The sequence below is a fragment of the Candoia aspera genome, chromosome 1 (genome assembly GCF_035149785.1).
Source record: "Candoia aspera isolate rCanAsp1 chromosome 1, rCanAsp1.hap2, whole genome shotgun sequence".
In the NCBI taxonomy this organism is placed as follows: domain Eukaryota; kingdom Metazoa; phylum Chordata; class Lepidosauria; order Squamata; family Boidae; genus Candoia; species Candoia aspera.
In genome coordinates this window covers 216,619,012-216,640,947 of record NC_086153.1, presented here as the reverse complement: position 1 = coordinate 216,640,947, position 21,936 = coordinate 216,619,012, and the positions used below count along the sequence as shown (strand labels likewise).

Here is a 21,936-nt window from a genome sequence, read left to right as displayed (position 1 = left end):
AGCTGCCCTGGCAGTTAATTTTAATTTGGTCCATCCTGAGAGTAGCAGTCACTTAGAGAAAGCAGAATAAGCCGTGAACCTGTCAAGGGATCGAGCAAAGAACCACCCTGAGCTGATATTTCAACTCTAGTTTTTTATTGTTCTTACCATAAAAACAGAATCTTGCCAGACTAAACCTACCCTCACTAACCTAAAGGTAAATATCCCAGGAACTCTTAAGGCGGGGCTACTCTAACTCTCTTTGTCTGCCAGTCAAGGCTCTCAAGGCTGTGAGAATGCTTATCTCCTTGGAAGGCGCTCCCTCCTTCCTCTGGCCTGAAATCCATCACATCTTCATCGCCATCCATCCCTCACTGCTGTAGCCCCATCACTTTGCCTAAATAGAGAGTCAGGTCCATGCAGGATTGTTGTCTATAATTTGCTGTCCCATGATGCAGTGACCTTGACTGATTTTGAAAAAAACAGCCAGGACTTGGGTGGGAGATTAGCAGGAAATGCCGGGGCTATAACTAGACTGGGAAATGGGGTGAGGGTGTGGAAGCAACAGAAGAAGACAGTAGCAAATCCATTCTGTACTGTCACCAAGAATGAAACCGTCAGGAGTTAAACTTGCTTTCAAGGAAACTCTTATCTATAATGGCTAAATGGAAATACCACATTTGGTAGTTGCTAGTTCTTTTGGATTCTTTGGATGACTGTACTTGGCTGCTGCTGGGGAGGGGGTGCCTATATTAGATGCACCACCCAACAAAGTGGCCGGAAATCCTAGCAGTTGCTGCAGTCAGCACCCCTGGAAGCATTGGTGAGACCATATTGGAAGCGGTGATCAGCACAGCAGCAGAAAATGGGCCTGGCCTCCTGGTCACACTCTTCCTTTCTTCAATATCAAAAGCATTTGCCTGCCAAGTAAAGTGTGAGAGTTATTTTGCACCTGTATTAGAAATTTGGGGAGAAAAATAGAAACACAACTAGAAATGTTTTCTAATAAAAAGATCCAGCAAGGCTCTTTGGATTAAGAAATTCTAAATCCTGTTCTGTCAATCCTCAAAAAAAAGAAAAGTTGCATGAGTTGGCTCTGATAGTGAGGGGCCATGGATATCTCCCTGAGCTTCTTGTGGAAAGGTTAGGGAGAATACAAATACCATAAAGCGAATGGGACTTGAGGACAAGCAGTGCTTCATCAGTTGCACTGAATGGATGTGTTACTCTGAGTTCTCAGCTGTCCCACATGGAGATCACCTGCAAGCAGGCTTTCCTGCTCCATTGCAAAAGTGGTGTTTTCCAACCTGCCCCAGCAAAAGTCCAGCAGTGCAGTTTCTCTGCTGCACTTTCCTTCCATCCAGTAACATCTGGACTCTATGGAGCTGCTGACACCTCCCCTTCTGGTCACCAGCTGCTGCCTTGTAGAGCCCTTTTCAAGAGGCCTGCTCCAAGGAGAGAAACACACCTGTGTAAAGCCTGACCCCCATCGGGCTTTGTGAGGCAGATCTTGGGCACTTCATGGGTTCCTTCTCTATCTCTGATAGGAAATGCTCTGAAACACCACTTCTCACACACGCACCTGGTGCACAAGGAAGAGTTGATCAGGGGGAATTACTGAACTACTAGACTTCCCCACATCCTTGTCTGATTTATTACTGAACCTTTTTGAATACATATAACCAGTCACCAGTAACGTAGTGGAGCAGTGGGTTTAAAGAAAAAAAACAGTTCCACGCAAATTTACTTCAGCAGTGTCATTTTGCTTACTTTGCCATGAGTTCCAAGGGATACCTTTGGGCACCGCAGTGGCTTGCTACCAGTGTTTCCTCACAATATTCACCAATTTGAGTGTTTGGGGAGCTGGGTTAAAACTGACCAGGTTCTGCCAGTTTCCATTTCTATCCAAAGGGAGAGGAACAACAGTTGAGACCCTAAACCTTTGTCCAAAAGCAGCCATGTACATGGAGCACCTGAAGACAACTTTCCTTTGGGCAAACCAGTGGATGAAGTCTCCCCACCACCCCACCCAGTGAAATGCTTGACATGTGAGTAAGCAACATCCCCTGGCCTGAGAAAGACCAGGCAGGAGGGCCAAGTTCCAAAGTTTCAAGCACTTCAGGAGTCAACAGAAGGGGACTTTGGGGAAGGGTCTATACATGGAAGCCACATGTCCTCAAAGACCTGACCATAGGAAGGAACCTGACTGGTGCTTGCTTGCATGTCTTGGGTAGGAGGGGATACTAGTCACAAGGATCCACCAGTTGACCCTGATCACTGCTGTCCCGACAGATCATCTGGTCGGAATCGGTGCCAAAGCTAACCAATGGGGCAATTTCTTGTGCTGCTTCATTTCCTCTTGGTTTCAAGCCTCGGTGGAGGACGAAACTCAGAGGAAGTCAACTGAGCAGGTTTCTGAGCGAGGCATTAAGGAGGAAAAGAACGGGAAGGGCGATGGCTCGAAAAAAGCAACGGGGCAAAGTGCAGAAATGATATAGCACTTTTCTTTTAATCGATGCTCTCACGCCTTTTTTTTTGTAAAGACTTTTCTCAAAACTCCCCAACGTCGATGGCCGTGGAACTATCACAGGCGCAAGACCTGTTTTGGAAGAAAAGAAGGGGCACACTGGGGGGGGGGGACCCCAGGGGCGAGGGCGGCGTGGGCGGGGACTCGAAAGAAATACGGCCCAGCGTTGAAAAAAAGAACCAATTGCCAACTTAGCACTTCCGTTTCCCGAAGACCGCGTCAAAATAAAGAAACACTGGGAATCAAGGTTAGAAGAAACGAAAGTGAAAATGCTACAAGCCGAGCCTTGCCGCTGTCAACAAGATGGCGGCGGGAACAAGGCTGCGTCCCTTTCCGATGCTGGTGCAGGGAGACTGGGGGAGCCCCGATCCCCCCAAAACTTTGAGAAACAAAATTCTTCGCTACTTCCAGAGCCGGAAAAAATCGGGAGGTGGAGAATGCGAGATTCAGCAGCAAGCGGGACAGATCTTGGTTTGCTTTGTCCAGGAAGAAGGTAAAGGAAACGTCTTATTCTAACTCGGTGCGGTTCCTTGGGAATTTTTATCCCCGTTTCCGTCCCGCCGTGCTTGTTTGCTGTAGGAGCGACAGAAGCTTTAAATACGACGTGAGTAGGAAGAGCAGGCTGGAATTCTGGTTTTCAGGATCACGGTGTCAGTTCTGCTGAACTAAAAACGGAATTAAGAAGTTTTTAGTGGGAAAAGTCGCTTATTTCCCCTCCCCCCAGTCCTTTCCACCCGTCCACTCTTCCGCTCCCCCATCTCTCCAAAGCAGTTTGAAAACTTTACCTTCAGTCCTGCAAATTTTGGAATGCTGATAAAGAAAACCGAAGACTTTCTGGCATTGTACAATTTTTAACTCAAGACCTGGAAGTACCATCCTCATCAGGCCTAATATTTCACTGGTCATCTTAAGATTTGGAAAGTTGTTCAAATTAAACAAAGTGCTAACTTTAGGTTAAATGCACCTCTTACTTGTACTGATGTAGGAAAGCTGGCGAGGAGAAAAGGATTGCTGAACTAACCAGTATTAATCATGGAAGGAAGAAATACTCTAATGATTCCTGTAATCTATTTGTTTTTCTGATGCAGTGAGGCAAAGAGTTCTCTCCCAGAAGATGCATGAACTCGATTTGGCAGGAAGAGGAATACTAAAGCTGGAAGTCTCACTGTATGAAACAACAGGCCCAGCTAAAGATAATATACCTAAGAAGGAAATAATTCCGGAGAAGGTAACTAACCTCAAAGATTTCATACCTTCAAAGAGAGATCAACTGAAGTTTCAAGCAGTACATTCATATGCTAATATCCCCCCCTCCTTTTTATTTTTAGGCTCTGAGGGAAGATCAAGCAACAGAGATGGGTAAATTCTTCCCAAGTTTTAAAACATTGAGACAGTTTTATTTTGGGATGAAGGGGAATTTTGGAGATGGAAGCAGCTGCTGATGACATGTCCTTGGTTTTTCCATGCAGTTCCATGATTGTATAAGGAGCAGATGATCTATCAGGGCAGATTTTGAACTGTATTCTAGACTTTGAAAAGTATAGAAAAAGGCAACTCAGATGTTCAAAAGGGTGAAAGAGCTCTTTTATGAAGGAAGGTTATGATGTTTGGGGCTTGTTAATATACAGAAAAAGGCAAGAAAAGTGGGATAGGGTTGAAGATTCATTTTACTAATATGCAGTATGGATAAAGGGGCTACAGAGAAGAATGGTCCATTCAGAATATTGACATAGGGGTTTTCCAATGGTAGTGGAAGAGAAAAGGAAGTACTTTCTCATAAAATGCACAGCCAACCAGTAGAATTTGCTACTTCAAGATGGGTGCGCAGGGACTAGCTTAGGTTGCTTTAAAAGGGATTCAACAAACTCAAGAAGGATTCAGCTAAATGTAATGAATATTTGCTACTGTCATGTTCACTGATTCAGTGTAGTTTATACATCGTAACGTTTCACATGCCATGGCACTGACGCCCGTTTCTGTTTGGGAGACCTTGTGCCAAGCTCTGTATCTGTGTTCATTACAATGGAATGTGTTTGGGTTATGTTCTCTGTTCAAGGACTTTTCCCGCAGACCATCAAAAACCATTAGGAGCACCTGGGATTGTGAACTTGGGAAGATTCTACGGGGGGAGGGATCTCATTTACACCGACGGTTTTTAGTTTGCATTTGGCGCGCTTTTATCATTCTCAGCTTTCTCTGTGATCCTGCATACTGTTCTTTAATAAATCAGATATCTTTGAATTCCTACTTATGAGTCTGATGATGTTTTAGAATAGGCAACCATTACAGCTACCCTCAGTGCAGGTGCAATAAGCCAGTTGCTGGGGAATATAAATATTCCTCGATCTTTTTTACAACCCTTTAAAAATTAGAGTTACAAATTGTGGCTTACTGCAGTGTGTAAACTCACTTTTGTTGTTGTTTATTTGTTCAGTCGCTTCCGACTCTTCGTGACTTCATGGACCAGCCCACGCCACAGCTTCCTGTCGGTCGTCAACACCCCCAGCTCCCCCAGGGATGAGTCCATCACCTCTAGAATATCATCCATCCACTTGCCCTTGGTCGGCCCCTCTTCCTTTTGCCTTCCACTCTCCCTAGCATCAGCATCTTCTCCAGGGTGTCCTGTCTTCTCATTATGTGGCCAAAGTATTTCAGTTTTGCCTTTAATATTCCCTCAAGTGAGCAGTCTGGCTTTATTTCCTGGAGGATGGACTGGTTGGATCTTCTTGCAGTCCAAGGCGCTCTCAGGATTTTCCTCCAACACCACAGTTCAAAAGCATCTATCTTCCTTCACTCAGCCTTCCTTATGGTCCAGCTCTCACAGCCATATGTTACTACGGGGAACACCATTGCTTTAACTATGCGGACCTTTGTTGTCAGTGTGATGTCTCTGCTCCTAACTATTTTATCAAGATTTGTCATTGCTCTTCTTCCAAGGATTAAACGTCTTCTGATTTCCTGACTGCAGTCAGCATCTGCAGTAATCTTCGCACCTAGAAATACAAAGTCTTTCACTGCTTCTACATTTTCTCCCTCTATTTGCCAGTTATCAACCAAGCTGGTTGCCATAATCTTGGTTTTTTTGAGGTTTAGCTGCAAGCCAGCTTTTGCACTTTCTTCTTTCATCTTCATCATAAGGCTCCTCAGTTCACCATCATAAGGCTCCTCTTCGCTTTCAGCCATCAAAGTGGTATCATCTGCATATCTGAGATTGTTAATGTTTCTTCCAGCGATTTTAACTCCAGCCTTGGATTCCTCAAGCCCAGCATGTCGCATGATGTGTTCTGCGTACAAGTTGAATAGGTAGGGTGAGAGTATACAGCCCTGCCGTACTCCTTTCCCAATCTTAAACCAGTCCGTTGTTCCGTGGTCTGTTCTTACTGTTACTACTTGGTCGTTATATAGATTCTTTAGGAGGCATACCAGATGGCTTGGTATACCCATACCGCTAAGAACCTGCCACAATTTGTTATGGTCCACACAGTCAAAGGCTTTAGAATAGTCAATAAAACAGAAATAGATGTTTTTCTGAAACTCCCTGGCTTATCCATTGGATATTGGCAATTTGGTCCCTAGTTCCTCTGCCTTTTCTAAACCCAGCTTGTGCATCTGGCAATTCTCGCTCCATGAATTGCTGAAGTCTACCTTGCAGGATCTTGAGCATTACCTTACTGGCATGTGAAATGAGTGCCACTGTTTGATAGTTTGAACATTCTTTAGTGTTTCCCTTTTTTGGTATGGGGATATAAGTTGATTTTTTCCAATCTGATGGCCATTCCTGTGTTTTCCAAATTTGCTGGCATTACCTTGACAGCATCATCTTGCAAGATTTTGAACAGTTCAGCTGGGATGCCATCGTCTCCTGCTGCCTTGTTATCAGCAATGCTTCTTAAGGCCCATTCAACCTCACTCTTCAGGATGTCTGGCTCTAGCTCACTGACCACACCGTCAAAGCTATCCCCGATATTGTTATCCTTCCTATACAGGTCTTCTGTATATTCTTGCCACCTTTTCTTGATCTCTTCTTCTTCTGTTAGGTCCTTGCCATCTTTGTTTTTGATCATACCCATTTTTGCCTGGAATTTACCTCCAATGTTTCTAATTTTCTGGAAGAGGTCTCTTGTCCTTCCTATTCTATTGTCTTCTTCCACTTCCGCACATTGCTTGTTTAAAAATAATTCCTTATCTCTTCTGGCTAACCTCTGGAATTTTGCATTTAATTGGGCATATCTCCCCCTATCACTGTTGCCTTTTGCTTTCCTTCTTTCTTGGGCTACTTCTAGTGTCTCAGCAGACAGCCACTTTGCCTTCTTGGTTTTCTCTTTCTTTGGGATGTATTTTGTTGCCGCCTCCTGAACAGTGTTGCGGACTTCTGTCCATAGTTCTTCTGGGACCCTATCTACTAAGTCCAGTCCCTTAAATCTATTCTTCACCTCCACTGCATATTCCTTAGGGATATTAGTGAGCTCATATCTAGCTGATCTGTGGGTCTTCCCTAATCTCTTTAGTCTGATCCTAAATTGTGCAAGAAGAAGTTCGTGATCTGAGCTACTGTCAGCTCCAGGTCTTGTTTTTACTGACTGTATAGATGTCCGCCACCTTTGGCTGCAAAGGATGTAGTCAATCTGATTTCGGTGTTGTCCATCTGGTGAAGTCCACGTATAAAGCCGTCTCTTAGGTTGTTGGAAGAGAGTGTTTGTTATGCAGAGTGAGTTGTCTTGGCAAAATTCTATCAGCCTCTGTCCTGCTTCGTTTTGTTCTCCCAGGCCATGCTTACCTGTAATTCCAGGTGTCATTTGACTGCCCATCTTAGCATTCCAGTCTCCCGTGATGAAAATAACATCTCTTTTAGGCGTGTTGTCCAGTAGGCGCTGCAGATCCTCATAGAACTGTTAATGGTTTTCCTACTAACAGATTAAGGTGCTATTGTATCTAATCATTTTGGCCGGGTGCAGAGGTTGAATTCAACTGCCCCCTTTTCGAATGTTAATTATTGCACCTGGGGGGAGGAACCTGCCCGGACTTGTTTCAGTTCCTTTTTCTCTTCTGTGCAGGCATGTAGCAAGCCAGGTAGCTCTCAATGAGAGCTAAGTCCTTTAAATATGTTTTTGCTTTCGTTTTGCTTTCTGTAAATAAATTATTTTTATAGAAATGCCTGGTGTGTGTGACTTTTCTGATCTCTCCTGGGTTAAAGGCTTTCCCAGCAATCTGCCAACAAGAACTGCTCTACTTCAGTTCTTCAGCATCTGTGGTTGGGGCATATATTTGGATCACTGTGATGTTAGATGGCTTGCCCTGAATTCGAATTGAGATCATTCTATCGTTTTTTGGATTGTATCCAAGCACTGCTTTAGCCACTTTACTATTAATTATGAAGGCTACTCCATTTCTTCTGTGGTCCTCTTGTCCGCAGTAGTAGATCTGGTGGTCATTTGATGTGAAGTGGCCCATTCCAGTCCATTTCAGTTCACTGACTCCCAAAATGTCTACCTTTAATCTTGACATCTCACCAATAACCACATCCAATTTGCCCTGGCTTATAGATCTTACATTCCAGGTTCCAATGGCGTGTTGATCCTTAGAACATCAGATTCGCCGTTCACCACCAGCACTGTTGGCTGCTAGCCGTCCTTTCGGCTTTGAGCTAGCTGCGTCATCACGTCTGGGGCTAGTTGAACTCATCCTCTGTTCCTCCCCAGTAGCATTTTGACCATCTTCTGACCTGGGAGTCTCATCTTCCGATGGTATACCGACATATCTCTGGTTGTACTGATCCATTGAGTTTTCACGGCAAGAAAACTGGGGTGGGTTGCCATTACCTTCCCCAGGGATCGCATTTAGTCTGACCTCTCTGTCATGACCTTCCCGTCTTGGGTGTCCCTTCACGGTTTAGCTCATGGCATCATTGAAGTGCTCAAGCTCCAGCACCACGGCAAGGTAACGATCCTTTGCTGAAGTAAACTCACTACTTTCTCCAAAGTTTACTTATTAAGCATAGTAGTATTTGGAGTAGGTGCCACATTTTCTTTTTAAGTTGGCATTTGCACATTTACTTTGATGAATCACTGTGGATCACTGTGGATATAGCTCTTTAGTTGCCGGTATGCATGGGTAAAATTGAGTTAATATCTCCTACATCAATATCTGAATTGATCTTAAATAGAAATGGGGAGGATGATAATTGAGCTGAGATTTTTGAAAAAGAGTACCCTGGCATGTTTAAATATAAAAATTAAAAATAAGTAACTTCAGTTAAAAAAAAGTTTAAAATAAGTAAATAAAATTTAAAAATAGTGTGATGTTGTTGTTATATTTTTATTCTGCCTTTTTAATATATAATTCATACCTAATTCTCCTGCCTCCTGTTTTTTTTCCCCCCACAACAAACTCTGTGAGGCAGGCTAGGCTGAAAGAGAGTAACCAGCCTAAAGTCACCCGGCCGGCTTTCATGCCTAAAGGATTCACAGTCTCTCCTGGTTTCTAGGCCAGCCCCTTAGCCACTACACCAAGCTGGTTCTCTGGTATATTTAAGTAACTTAAAAATATAAGCCAACACTGTGCAGCTGAATCTTCTTTTTATTTATTCCTTTTTGAAATTAGAAGTGCCACAAGATTGCCAAACAGATCATATTATCCTAGGAAACGGGTCAGCTGGGAACGATCCATGTGCTGAGAAGGATATTCTTGACTATTCTCAAAGATTTTCTCAAGTAGTTCTTGAAAATATTGAAGAAAGTATCCAACTGGAAACATTAACGCTACTGGTAGATAATATCAATGCGCTTTCAGGAGATAATACCTTCCATATTGAACTGATAAGTGAGATGAAGGCTGCAGTAGTAACCTTTCAGCAAAGCAATGGTAAGATCTATACGCTTGTTACTCAGATATTTAATATTTGAAGAATGTTGTGATGTACAATGCCCTTTCCTAGTCTGGTACGTTTCTAGTATGTTGGACTGCAGTCCGTGTCACTCGTAGCCACTTGGGGATTACAAGAATTTGAACCCAACACATCCGTGGAAGCATCGTAGCCCTTATGAAAGCTTTCTGAAATCTGGGTCCCATAAATGTTTTTGCCTTCAGCTCCCATCATTGCTGACCAGTTTCTATGCTGGCAAGGACTAATCAGAGTTAGAGTCCTGAACCCCTGGAGGCACTGAAGTTGAAGACCATCGCTGCATTACATAAGTACTTTTTCATGCTCCATTGTTTCCAAGAAAAATTCTAAGATGCAAACTCTTATGCTTCCATACCTGCAGATTCTGAAATGCTGATTAATCCGCTCTTTCTAATTTAACTTCAAAAGGGTTTTGTTGTTGTTCATCATGTACTAGTAGTCAACAGCTAGTACATGACCAACAGCTAGTACATGATACTTAGCTATCCTTTACATTTTGGGGGGCTATATTCTGGATTCTTTTGACATTGCTAAGCCATCTGAGTGATGGCTAAAGGAAAGTGTTAAGGGTAACTTGCTGCCGTGAGACCATTTGGCTATGTACTTAGTAGATGTGTTTCTCATAGGTAGATAAGAAAATATGAGCTGCCTTGTATGCCAAAAAACTATCTAGTTGGTTTGGCATTCTGATTCTAAAGGCTAGGAATTGATGGCAGATGCTTCCTCTTCCTCCCACTTTTGAAAGACAAATTCATAATTAGGGAGATACTGTTTATCACTGCTGTACTTCATTGCCTTCTTTCCCAGTTCCAGTGCATGATCTGCTAATTCAATCAATCTATACTCCACCCTTTTTCTCAAAAGAGCACTCAATTCCATACAAAAGATTGATCTGAGCATGCAGATTGTTTTTAATCTGCTATGAAATTCCTGGCCAAAGAGATGCATCTCCCCAGATGTTGTCAATGCTGAGGGAATGGCACCTCCAAACTCAACTCCTGGTGACTATATGGATACCTCCATGTAGTTTTCTTGGCAACTGTATGGAAGTTGTTTGCTTTTGCTTTCTTACAGGATCTTTTTCCATTCCCAATTTAACTTTCAACTCAGGGTATTCCCTAGAAGTACCCTATCCAAATAACAACCTGGTATTTGCTTAACTTTTTGAGATTGGCCAAGGTTTACAAAAACATGCTGAGAATATAGATCTGTTGCAACATCATAACTGAATCTTTAAACTGCGTGTGTGTGCATGTTTGTGCACAGAAAGGGGGGGAGGCACACATTTAAGATTTTTGCTTTCTGTTTTTAGCAGCTGCAAATTTTCTCAAGCAGTGTACCAAGAACCTTAGATTCCAGCAGTACAAACTTACAGCCAGGCCTCTTGAATTGACTCACATAGTCAAAGTTGAAAACATCCCAGCTGGAACATCCAGGGAATTCATAACTCTCTACTTCGAAAGTCCAAAACGTGGAGGGGGGCAGGTGTCTGATATTCAGATGTTACCCACGGAAGATTCAGCTCTTGTTAAATTTGGTGACTCTCAAGGTAATTGTTCCATTTTTATAAAAACCAGTTTGTGAATGCTTGGCTTGAAATCAAACTCCGATATAGGAAGTTTGGGAACATAACAGCATTGGGCATGAGCATATCAACAGAAGTCCAGATGGCAGAATTGGCGAAGAAGACACAACAGCAGTAACCCTAAACTGATTATTATACCACAGGCCAAAGATAGGAGCTTGTGAAACAGGTGCTTGCATTTCTTTGGCCTCTGCTGTACTTCATGGGCATGGTTTGCAGCTTGTTGAACATGTCTGGAAATACTTCATGAATGTCTGATGACTGGAAGAATGCCAGTACTGTTTCTCTGTCTGAAGAGAAAAACAGCAAGAGATAATGTAAAAACAATGGGGTAAGTTTGTCAAACTTGCCTGGGAAGGCATTCAGCAGAATTCTGACTGAAAGAGTGTGAGAAATGACAGTGGGCAAAATTTGGGAATAGTGTCACAGCTTTATGCCAGGCAGGGCATATACAGACCAAATTTTTGCTCTTCAGCAAGTCACTGAAAATGTATGTGAGAAAGTGTGTAGGTAGTCCTCATTTAACAATGCTAATTGGGACTAGAAACTCCATTATTAAGCAATGTGATTGTAATTTGAAAAACCACGTGACTGCACTGCTTAGCAACAGCAGTCCCAACAGTTTCATTTGCCATCATTAAATGAGGACCATGCAGGACATTAAGTGAGGACTGCACATGAGTGTAACTTCCAACTTCCTGTCGGCTTCTTCCTTGACTTTGCTTGTTTGAAGCTGGCAGGAAAGATCGCAAATGACAATCACATGGCTGTGGGGACTCTGTGTCGGTCATAAGTACAAGGTCCGGTCATAACTACCACTTGTTCGGCACTGTCCTAAATTCAGATAGTGGCTGAATGAGTGGTTCTTAAATGAGGACCACCTGTATTGTATGTTTGTTGATTTAGAGCAAATACATGATAAAAGGAATGGGCTTGAATTATGGAGTGTTTATTGCAGATACGGAGTTGAAAGTTGGTTGCTGAAAGAGATAAGAGTATTGTATGATGGAAGTAAAGCAAGTTTGAGTGATACATAATGGAAATAAGCATAAACATTTGCAGACCTAAGGTTATTGTCTTTGTGGAGCCCCATCATGTTTTTACTGTTACGGTTGTTCTTAGTCTGGGCTGTCATGTTTTGTTTTATGTTTTTAACTGTTTCATCTGTGTATTTGAATTTTGTAAACTGCCCCGGGTGAACAGCCATAATAAATGTAATTAATAATAATAATTAGTAAATGGAAAGCTTAGTGAATGGTTCAGTTTTGAGCAGAGAGCATGGCAAGCATGTATGATGTAAAAGAAATGTAAGGAATATTTGTGGTGACTTTGGAAGTGTATTGGTTGGGGATGTGTGCACATACTTTTATTTACAGATGCTGCTGTGTTGTTGGCTGAAACACTGAATCATTTGCAGCAAATGTTAGATTGTATGATGCAACAAGGAGCATGGGTCCAAAAATTAATGTATCAATGAAACATTAGTTGTGTTTGATGGGAAAATGGAGTGAATGATTACAAGCACTAAACAAATGGCAAAAAACTAGGGCAAGTAGATGACTGTGCAGAAAGTTTACTAAAGAAGGGAAAATGTATGGAGAAAATTTAAGATGCACAAATGCTGGTAGAAAGATGTGGTTTATTATGAGAAATGAAATGAACAATAATGGCTGTCTATACCCCCTTTGTTATATAGAAGTATATGTTGGGTTTGTCTGAACAAATATAAAACTGAGTTGAATGCAGTTATAATAGGGTACTTAAGAAGTATGTTGTTTTGGGGGGAGAGAAGTTGATTTAAAGGTATGTATGTATATATATACCTTCCACTTAATATAAGGGGAAGGAGGGATTGTATTTAGTGATTTTTACAATGTGCTAATGGTATGATTTATAGAAATAATATGGTCCTGGTTGGATGTAGAATAAAGGATTGATTATGGAAATTGCTGTATATTCTTGTTGAAAGTCAGAAGTCACTTCTTTATGTAATCTTCAAAATTCTTTTTTCTTGTGTTTCACACTTTTTTAGTTTTTCTTTTTTTCTTTTTATAGTTTCTTGCTTTTTCGTAGTTTTTATTTAACTTAATAAAATTCTTGTATAAAAAAAGAAGTGTGCATGGTTTAACAAGAATGAATGGGTACAGAATGAGTATGGCTTGAATGCAAAAGTGAGTGTTCAGTATGAAAGAAAAATGAAGTAGATTAAAGTCTTATAGAGAGAATGACTGAGGATTAAACAGATAGACAAATGAAGCACTGCATGGGTTGAAAGAAAGAGATAAACTTAGAAGTTGTAGCTGGATGGGGTTGATAGATCCTGAAGAAGAGAGAAATGAGAACATAAAGAACAAAAGGCAATAATTAATGAGAGTATGGATGTAGTAGGAAGCAAGGATAGTTCACAAGGATATAAAGATATGAAGTGATATAGCGAATGCTGTTGGTGTAAAATAAATTAAGTGTATTTCCCCTTCCTTTTCTTATTTCATGGCTTAGTTTCTTTAGCTGTCTATTTTTACTCTTGGTCTTCACTTTCTGCAACAGTTCTTATTCTGAGAGGGAATAGCATGACTGATATATCTGTACAAACCTATCCTTGGGCTCAAACTATACATTGCTGCTGCTGCTGCTGTTATTTTGCTTTAAATTAGAGATAGGGAACCTGTGGCCTTAGAGATGTTGCTGAACTACAGCATCCAACAACCTTTGCACAGCCATGCTATTTAGAACTGCTGGGAGTTGTAGTTCAGCTTTTGCATGGCCACAAGCAAACTAGGTGGCCTCTGTCAAGAACTATATTGCTCGTGATGAGGAGAAAATAAATTCTTCCACTGCAGAGCAAAAGAACAAAAGCTCGGGGTTTTTAATTTTTTTAAAAAAAGAATTGTACCATATATAGACTTGTAGAGGGATGGTACCTCAGAACTTGAGGCTGCTATGACCACCCCATGGGTGGGAGGGGAATTTCGGGTTCTATTACATAGGGAAAGCAGTACATCAGCAATGAGCAAATGAGTAATGTTGGAGCTTATTTTTTTAAAAACGTTAGTGAGGAATCCCTAATTGATTGTCAGAAGTGTGTTCCGGGAAATGCAAAAATTGTGTTAGTTTTAGAAATGCATGGCTTGACCGTTTACCTCCTGGTATCTGAATTATATCTGTTTATATTGCAACTTCTGATTCAAAGTCTCAGTATATTCTATTTTGTTTGTTTGTTTGTTTGTTTATAGCTGTCCTGACAATATTGAAAGAGCAGCATTCATTTAATGGCCAACCGATCCTGGTTTATCCATTCTACAGTTCTTTGGATACAGTTTTGTATGGAAAGGAGAGGCCACAAATCAAGATGCCAGAGTCTATCACTGTCCCTTTAGATCCTTATATATGGCAGTTTCTACAAGGAAAGAGTGAATTAATCCGAGAAATAGAGAAAGAAATGGCCAATTGTTTCTGTGAACTGATGTGGCCCCAGGTAACTTGTGTGCATCCGGAGGTTGTAATGTCTCCTTCAGCTATCTTAGCTAAGCAAAGAAGGTCCATAAAAGAATTGGTTAAGTCTTGGAAAGATAAAGTTTCTGAGGAACTTGCATGCATCCTGTCAAAGTTCAGGACAGTTAAATGCAAAATCATTCCAGAAGCATGGGAGACCATAGAAAACAATTCGTTAAAAAATGTGTTGGCTGTGCCGGATGACTCCAAACTTTGTGTTACTCTAGCTGGTTTTGCATTCACTGTGGATAGTGTGGAGAAAGAGTTGAAGGAATATATAGAGCATTTGATCAAGGATTCTGAAATAGCCAGGCAAACATTACAACATACATTATCAATTTCCCCAGTAAAGTATACAGTTTTGAAGCATATCTTGCTAGAAGAGAATATCTGTGAAGAAAATACTAAAATGTGTTATAATGCTTCAGCAAAGCAATTGCAGCTGAATGGAATACCTGCAGAAGTTTACAAAATGAAGTGTGACTTACTGGAGAAGATGCACAGCATAGTGGAGAAAAATGTCAATATTCACTCTTCCATATTTCAGTTCCTACAAAATGCAGACCCTGAAAAGGTGTCAGGGAGCCTATTTAGGGCAAATAAAATTAATGCAGCCTATGAACTTACACATGATTCTATAACATTGGTAGGACATTCTCCTGAAGGCCTCTTAAGAGCAGAGGAACAAATAAAGGAAGATTTGAATCATGAATGCATTATATTGAAGGACCAGGAGCTCATCTACAGAAAGAAATGGAAGAACTTCATTAAGCATCTGCGTGGGCTACACAATTCTGTTGGAGAAATTGTAATAATTGAGGCCTGCATTGATTTGGGAGAGGATGCTAAAGTTGTTGTGGCTGGTTATACAAAACCAGTAGCAGATGTTTACAAGCAGCTTTCTGATTTTGTTGAAAGACATAGCCACATACTAAAAGTAATTCCGGCCAAGACAGTGACTATTGTACAATTTATAGAGAAGGAAAAGCAGAAGGTTTGGTGTGATTTGAAGAAGAAAGGCCTCACCATTAATTTTGGGCTCCAGACAAAACAGAGAAACATTGTATTAAGTGGACCCAAAATAGAAGTGGCAAAGGCCGCAGTGGTGGTGGAGCAAATGCTGTCTTCACTGTATTCCATGAACGTAGTGATTGATAAACCTGGAGTGAAAGCCTTTTTCAAAAATCAAGAACATTTCTATGTTAACCAAGCAAAAACAAATTTCAGGTGTCTGATCAGTTTGCAAACAGATGGTGAGAAAAACGGAGACTCTGCTGAAAATGTAGAACACCTTCAGACCCAGGTAAATTTAAAAGATGGTATTGTGATACAGGTCTCTATGGGAGATCTGACCAGTTACCAAGCTGATGTTGTGGTCAGTGCATCAAATGAAATGCTGAAGCACTGTGGTGGCCTCGCAAATGCTCTGCTAAAAGCGGCCGGCCCACAGTTACAAGATGAATGCGATGATATCATACAGAAACATGGACATCTAAAGCCTGGTAGTGCAATAATCACAGGAGCTTGGAACCTTCCATGTAAACAGGTGATTCATGCTGTTGGGCCAAAGTGGAATAGTGCTGACAAAGAAAAATGTATACAAGTATTGAAGAAAGTTGTAAGGGAAAGTTTAAAACTGGCAGAAACATTCAACCATTGCTCCATAGCTATCCCTGCCATAAGCTCTGGGATTTTTGGGTTCCCAATAAAAGAGTGCACTCATTCCATTTTAACAGCCATTAAGGAAACCTTAGAAGAGTCTTCTGAGAATGGTAGCCTGAAACAGATTTGCCTGGTAGATACGACCCAAGAAACAGTTCAGGCTTTTTCTGATGCTTTGAATGAAGTGTTTAAAAGTGGATCATCCCAACCCGCATCACTGTCTTCTCCATCAATCAGTCAGCCTTTGGAAAGCGAAGATCTTGTAGTGACTTCTGATAAAGTTCTGAAACTCATTCTAGAAGAAAAAGGCATTGAAGATGCTACGGTAAGCATTTATATTAGCAGAGGAACTTTAATCTTAAGTGTTGCTAGGACATACTTATATTTTTGAAATATACAGTTCATGTTATGCTTCTAAAATGCTGATATTTCACATTGAAGGGGAAGTCTAAAAAAATTGGCATCTGAATACCACCTTTTCCAATGTCCAGATGGATTTGTTGTGCTGGATTAGAGTTAGATGCACAGCACGGAGAAGACTGGAATAATGTTTCCGTCTTGACTAATTTTAAAGGCTGTTTTCTTTGGAGAGAAGACTCTGAACCAGGGATGTGCTGCATGAGTTTGTTCTAGAAAATTGTACTTTCTACATCTGGACAAAGGATGTGGACTGCATTTCCATACTATATTTATTCAACGGGTTCTATTAATGGAAAGGGCATACTTAGCCCTTGATAATAGAAGGAAGGAACTGCTGGTGATTTCCCTGCCTCTCCTCCAACCTCTTGAATTAATAATCCATGCCAAATTGGGAAACAGTTCGTTACGGTATTAGTCAAGGCGATGGGAGTTGCAAAGAATTAGCAACCCTTCCCCTATACCACTCCCATTCCCTGCTGGAGTCTCCAGTGGATCAAAGATGTTTCATTTGTTTAGGGACTGTTTTCTCCCTGTATTACCTCAATAATAGCACAATGTGTCCAAAAATACTCTGTAATACACATACTCAGCTCCTAGGCTGTCAATCTTGTTATATGTAATCCTCTTGGAAGTAATTTTAATGTGGCTTTGATTCCAGACGGATGTTGTCGTAAGCAGTGTTGGTAAAGATCTAAAGCTTGGCGTAGGCCCACTTTCAACAGCTGTGCTACAGAAGGCTGGAGACAAGCTTCAAGATGAGTACCATCAAGTGGTCCAAGGTCAGGGAGCCCTAGGTGACTGTATAATTCAAACACATGGGCATAACCTTGCCTGTGCTTTTTTGTTCCACGCTATAGTTCCACAGTGGGATGCAGGAAAAGGGAACGCAACAAAGGTACTGATTCATTTTGCTTCCTTGTTTGCTGTTAACTGTCTTGGAATATAATGTTCATGAGTCAAAAGGAAGGATTTGTTGTATATGAGATTAATGGTTTGGGTTAAAGAATATGGGGATCTGATCCTTTTATGTTCCCTGTGCATATTCAAGACAGTTTCTTGCACTTTGCCAATACTTTCCTGGGCATTCTCAATGGTGCTGTTACACAGTTTTGGTCTTAACCTTTGTGTACCTACTGCTTAGCTGTTTCATCAATTTGTATTGAAGTTACAAAGCATGCTTGCTAAATTGTCCATTTTATTCCTGGTTATTGTATTTACTTGCAGATAAGCTGAGAATTTTAGGTGCTAAAACGCACTTTAAAAATGGGGTTCAGCTTATCTGTGGATGGGCTTACCCATGAGTATATACAGTAATACTGTTTTAAAGTACTCAGATATACTCATGGATAAGCCCATCCATGGATAAGCAGACCCTGGAATTTTAACCAAAATACCATGAAAAATTTGGTATGTGCTTATCCATGGGTGGCACATTTTTCATGGTATTTTGGTTAAAAAATTGAGGGTTGGCTTATCTGCAGATGGGCTTGTATCAGAATATATACAGTATGTCCTCTCACTAAAAAACAAAGGAAGGATGAAGCCAAGATCTGCCTTATCTAGCATGCTTTGCCAGGATTCCAGCAATCTGCAGAATCTAGCTTTTTCCCCACAACACAGCCACTGGTTTTTCCAGTGGATCCCTGTTGCCTTTCTGCCTATCTTCTTTCTGCACTGCAGAACCAAAACCTCAAGAGGTGCTCCAAAAACAAGACAGGTACCTTTTTCTTCCTTGAGGATCTCATGTTATTTTAGGAAGTTACCCTTTAATCCTTCCAAATTTAATGCTCTAAGCATCTTGTTGGCTAAGTATTGCTGGAAAAAAAAATGGAAACTGTAATTCCAGCACCCTGAAAGTGAATCTATTTATGTGTAAGAGATCTCCCAGATGGTATGTGTGTAATGGTTGCCTATTCTAAAACACTATCAGACTCATGAGCAGGAATTCAAAGATACTGATTTATTAAAGAATAGTATGCAGGATCACAGAGAAAGCTGAGAATGATAAAAGCGCGCCAAATGCAAACTAAAAACCGTCGGTGTAAATGAGATCCCTCCCCCCGTAGAATCTTCCCAAGTTCACAATCCCAGGTGCTCCTAATGGTTTCTGATGGTCTGCGGGAAAAGTCCTTGAACAGAGAACATAACCCAAACACATTCCATTGTAATGAACACAGATACAGAGCTTGGTACAAGGTTTCACAGCAGCTCCTTCCTAAACAGAAACGCGCGTCAGCGCCATGGCATGTAAAATGTTACGATGTATACTGTACATTGAAACAGTGAACACGACAATGTGTGGTACGCCTGGAATTGTATGGTTCAAAAAATAGAGGCAGGAACTTTTTTGAGTCAGTTGGGCCGAGAGGTAGTGATGGGCTGAAATCACCCATGAATTCCACAGTCAAGTAGGGGTGTGAACCCAAGTCTCCCTAATCTTGGACACTTTAATCAGAATAACACACTAGATCCCATACTGTCAACATTTATATCTGTTACATGAGGTACTTCTTTGCAAGCCTTTCTTCTATACCAGAACCATAGTTTTGATGCAATTGAATATGCTGAGTTGAAGTTGGATGTCGCTCTCCACCCATGTTTTTCATATCCATGGCTTTATGTGTGAATGAAATGGATATGTGAATAAAATACATGAACTCCTGATGTCTATTTTGGCTCTAAATTAAGACTTGTGGATAACTCTTGGCCTTTTAAAGCATATTTGTGAAATATTGCTGTATATTTTACAGGAACTTAAAAATATTGTGCGGAAATGCCTGGAGAGGACTGAAATGTTGTCGTTAAAGTCTATCTCATTCCCAGCCATTGGGACTGGTGGTTTTAATTTTCCAAATTCTGAGGTGGCTAAATATATGTGTGAGGAAGTGCTTCAGTTCAGTAGCAGGAAGAATTTCAAGTCCCTTCAGAAAGTTCATTTTCTCCTACATCCAAAAGATAAAGATAATATAAAGGTAATGTTGTTACTTTTCTGTCATTTTTTTTTCTGCTGTTCAATTGTGTCCAATTCTCGGCGACTACCTGGACTAGTCCCTGCAGTTTTCTGGCAAGATTTCAGAAGTGGTTTGCCCTTGCCTCCTTCCTAGTGCTGAGAGAGTGTGGCTGGCCCAAGGTCACCCAGCTGGCTTTGTGCTTAAGGCAGGACTAGAACTCATGGTCTCCTGGTTTCTAGCCTGATGCCTTAACCACTACACCAAACTGGCTCTCTTTTCTCTTTTCTGTCATAAAGTCTTCCAAATAAGGAATTGCACTTTGTCTTAAATATACCTCAGAAATTACCTTGCAAAGATAATTGTATGTTTCCAGCTAAATATTAGGAAAACAGCGGCAGCAAAACTGGACTACTGGATGGGCATCTATTCCCCAGAAACATTCAAAGAGATGGAGCTAGTCCACACATCATTCTAAGCTACAATGCGATTTTGGCTAAATTGTTTGTGCTGTTACGGTTTCTGGCATAGTATGTTCAAATCCAGCCAAATGTTGTTTATCCCACAAACCATGATTAAACATTTTGTGGAATAGTGCAATATATGACTGTCATTGTATTTGCCTGTATCTTTCTTCTTCCACTCAATTATCTCTTCTGCTCAAAGACAAAGAATGGTGGTACTTATGTTGTCAGTTATGGTTTTAAGGACAGACCAATCAAGCAATTCCCCATGGCTCCACAATTTGGGAAGCGGGGGAGTAATTTTGGCATAATGTTGGTAAATTAAAAACCTAGGGTTAACAGCTTGCTGGCCTCCCCCTAGTCAGGCAGCTGATGTATTTTACTGAAGAGGTTTGATAAGCCTATTTTTAATAGAAACACTAATTGTATCTGGGTACTTCCAATGACACTCTCCCCCAGGACCCCCAAATCTCCAAGTCCACCACTGTCAGCACCATTACTGAAACTTTAAGAGAATTGTTAAATGTTGTTATTATTCCTACATTGCATAGTTTTGGAAATACCTGGATAATTTCTCTCCACCCCCCAGACATTTACAGAGGTTTTTCGATCTGAGATTGGTGGGATTCTGAAGGCTGTGCCACAGAACAATGAAGAAATGGCAGGTAATAGATGGGCTCAGTTGGGAAGATCCTCCTCCTTTCTCCACCTTTTTCTTATTATGAGTTCTAAGCTATATTAGGTCCAACTGAGATGTAACATGGGAGATCTGTGGACAGGCCTTCTTTTAAAAAATGTTAGTGATAGCTACTAGAAGAATGGAGGGACTCTATCTTCAGGAGATGTTTTACATTTTCCTTCAGAATGCCTATGACCATATATGTGAAGCCATAGCATGGTTTGTTTGGTTTTGGTAGTTAATGCAGCATACAAATGCCATTGTTATTTGTGAACCATAGTTTAGTGTTATGCATAAACTAGTGTAGGATGGCATGTTCAACACACCCTAGATGATTACAGTGTTTACCTGAGTTATTTCACTGTGTGAATTAAGCCACATTTTTTCCTGTTTGAAATGTCCTCTTCCTCACTGGGCAAAGAGCTGTTTCAGTACAGCATATACAGTTTCTGTGGCCCTTTGGGGGGCAGCTTCTATTAAAATTTTTGGAACCTTTGCTAGATCTTGATCGTAGATCTTATAACTTCATCCTTTGGTGGTCATGGAAAAATCAGCAGAGTTTAGTGGCATCTTAGAAGTATTGGACGTTCAAGGTGCCACTTTTAAGAATAGCATTTCCCAGTCGTGCAGACCTTATTTCACCTGGGAACAGAAAAAACATTGGATTACAATGGATTTTTTTTTTACAGGATCTTGAGATAGGTATTTATATCTTTTATAAAGAATAGGAGGATAGTGCTCAGTCCAGGGATATCAGTGCTATAACTAAATCATAGTGCTTCTTTTGTCAATCACAGGTTTCTTCGGATCCCTTTCTACCTCAGTTTTAGGAATTAATGAAATGCTTATTGGATCCATCACATTCCAGTCAGTGACAGGAGACATTACAAAGGAAGATACGGATGTCATTGTAAATGTAACCAATGCAAACTTTAATGCCAAATCAGGTATTTAATTTCAAATGAACATCTTTTGAAACATCCTAATGTGCTAAGTGCTCATTCTTGGAAAGAGAAAAGGCAATTTGCATATGCAAAAGTGTATGTATGTCTGTGTGTGTGTGTGTGTGAATGAATTAATGAATGCAAGGAAGAAATTAAGATTCATTGAAATAGCTGAGGAATTTAAAATTCAGTTTTCTTGTAATCAGTGTTTCAGAGGATCATGACTCGATTCTGTTGGATATATTAATAGAGTATCTGATTCAATCAAATAGACTTAATGTAAAATGTTTGCAAGCAAAGGTTGTGTTAAAGTTCATGTTTACTTTCATATATGC

At 40.8% G+C, this 21,936-nt stretch overlaps 1 protein-coding gene across 1 annotated transcript in view; it reads left to right on the top strand.

Annotated features, from left to right (window-relative positions):
• Nucleotides 1–2,775: 2,775 nt before the first annotated feature.
• LOC134487144 (protein mono-ADP-ribosyltransferase PARP14-like) overlaps nt 2,776–21,936 on the top strand; it is a 30,514-nt gene continuing 11,353 nt past the window's right edge. Inside the window, exons 1-10 of the mRNA XM_063288744.1 lie at nt 2,776–2,999; nt 3,595–3,734; nt 3,835–3,865; nt 9,107–9,367; nt 10,720–10,956; nt 14,226–16,471; nt 17,225–17,461; nt 19,317–19,538; nt 20,568–20,643; nt 21,455–21,604. Of these exons, the coding sequence (XP_063144814.1) occupies nt 2,810–2,999; nt 3,595–3,734; nt 3,835–3,865; nt 9,107–9,367; nt 10,720–10,956; nt 14,226–16,471; nt 17,225–17,461; nt 19,317–19,538; nt 20,568–20,643; nt 21,455–21,604 (3,790 nt within the window). The 5' untranslated portion in view covers nt 2,776–2,809. The remainder of the gene's footprint in view (nt 3,000–3,594; nt 3,735–3,834; nt 3,866–9,106; nt 9,368–10,719; nt 10,957–14,225; nt 16,472–17,224; nt 17,462–19,316; nt 19,539–20,567; nt 20,644–21,454; nt 21,605–21,936) is intronic.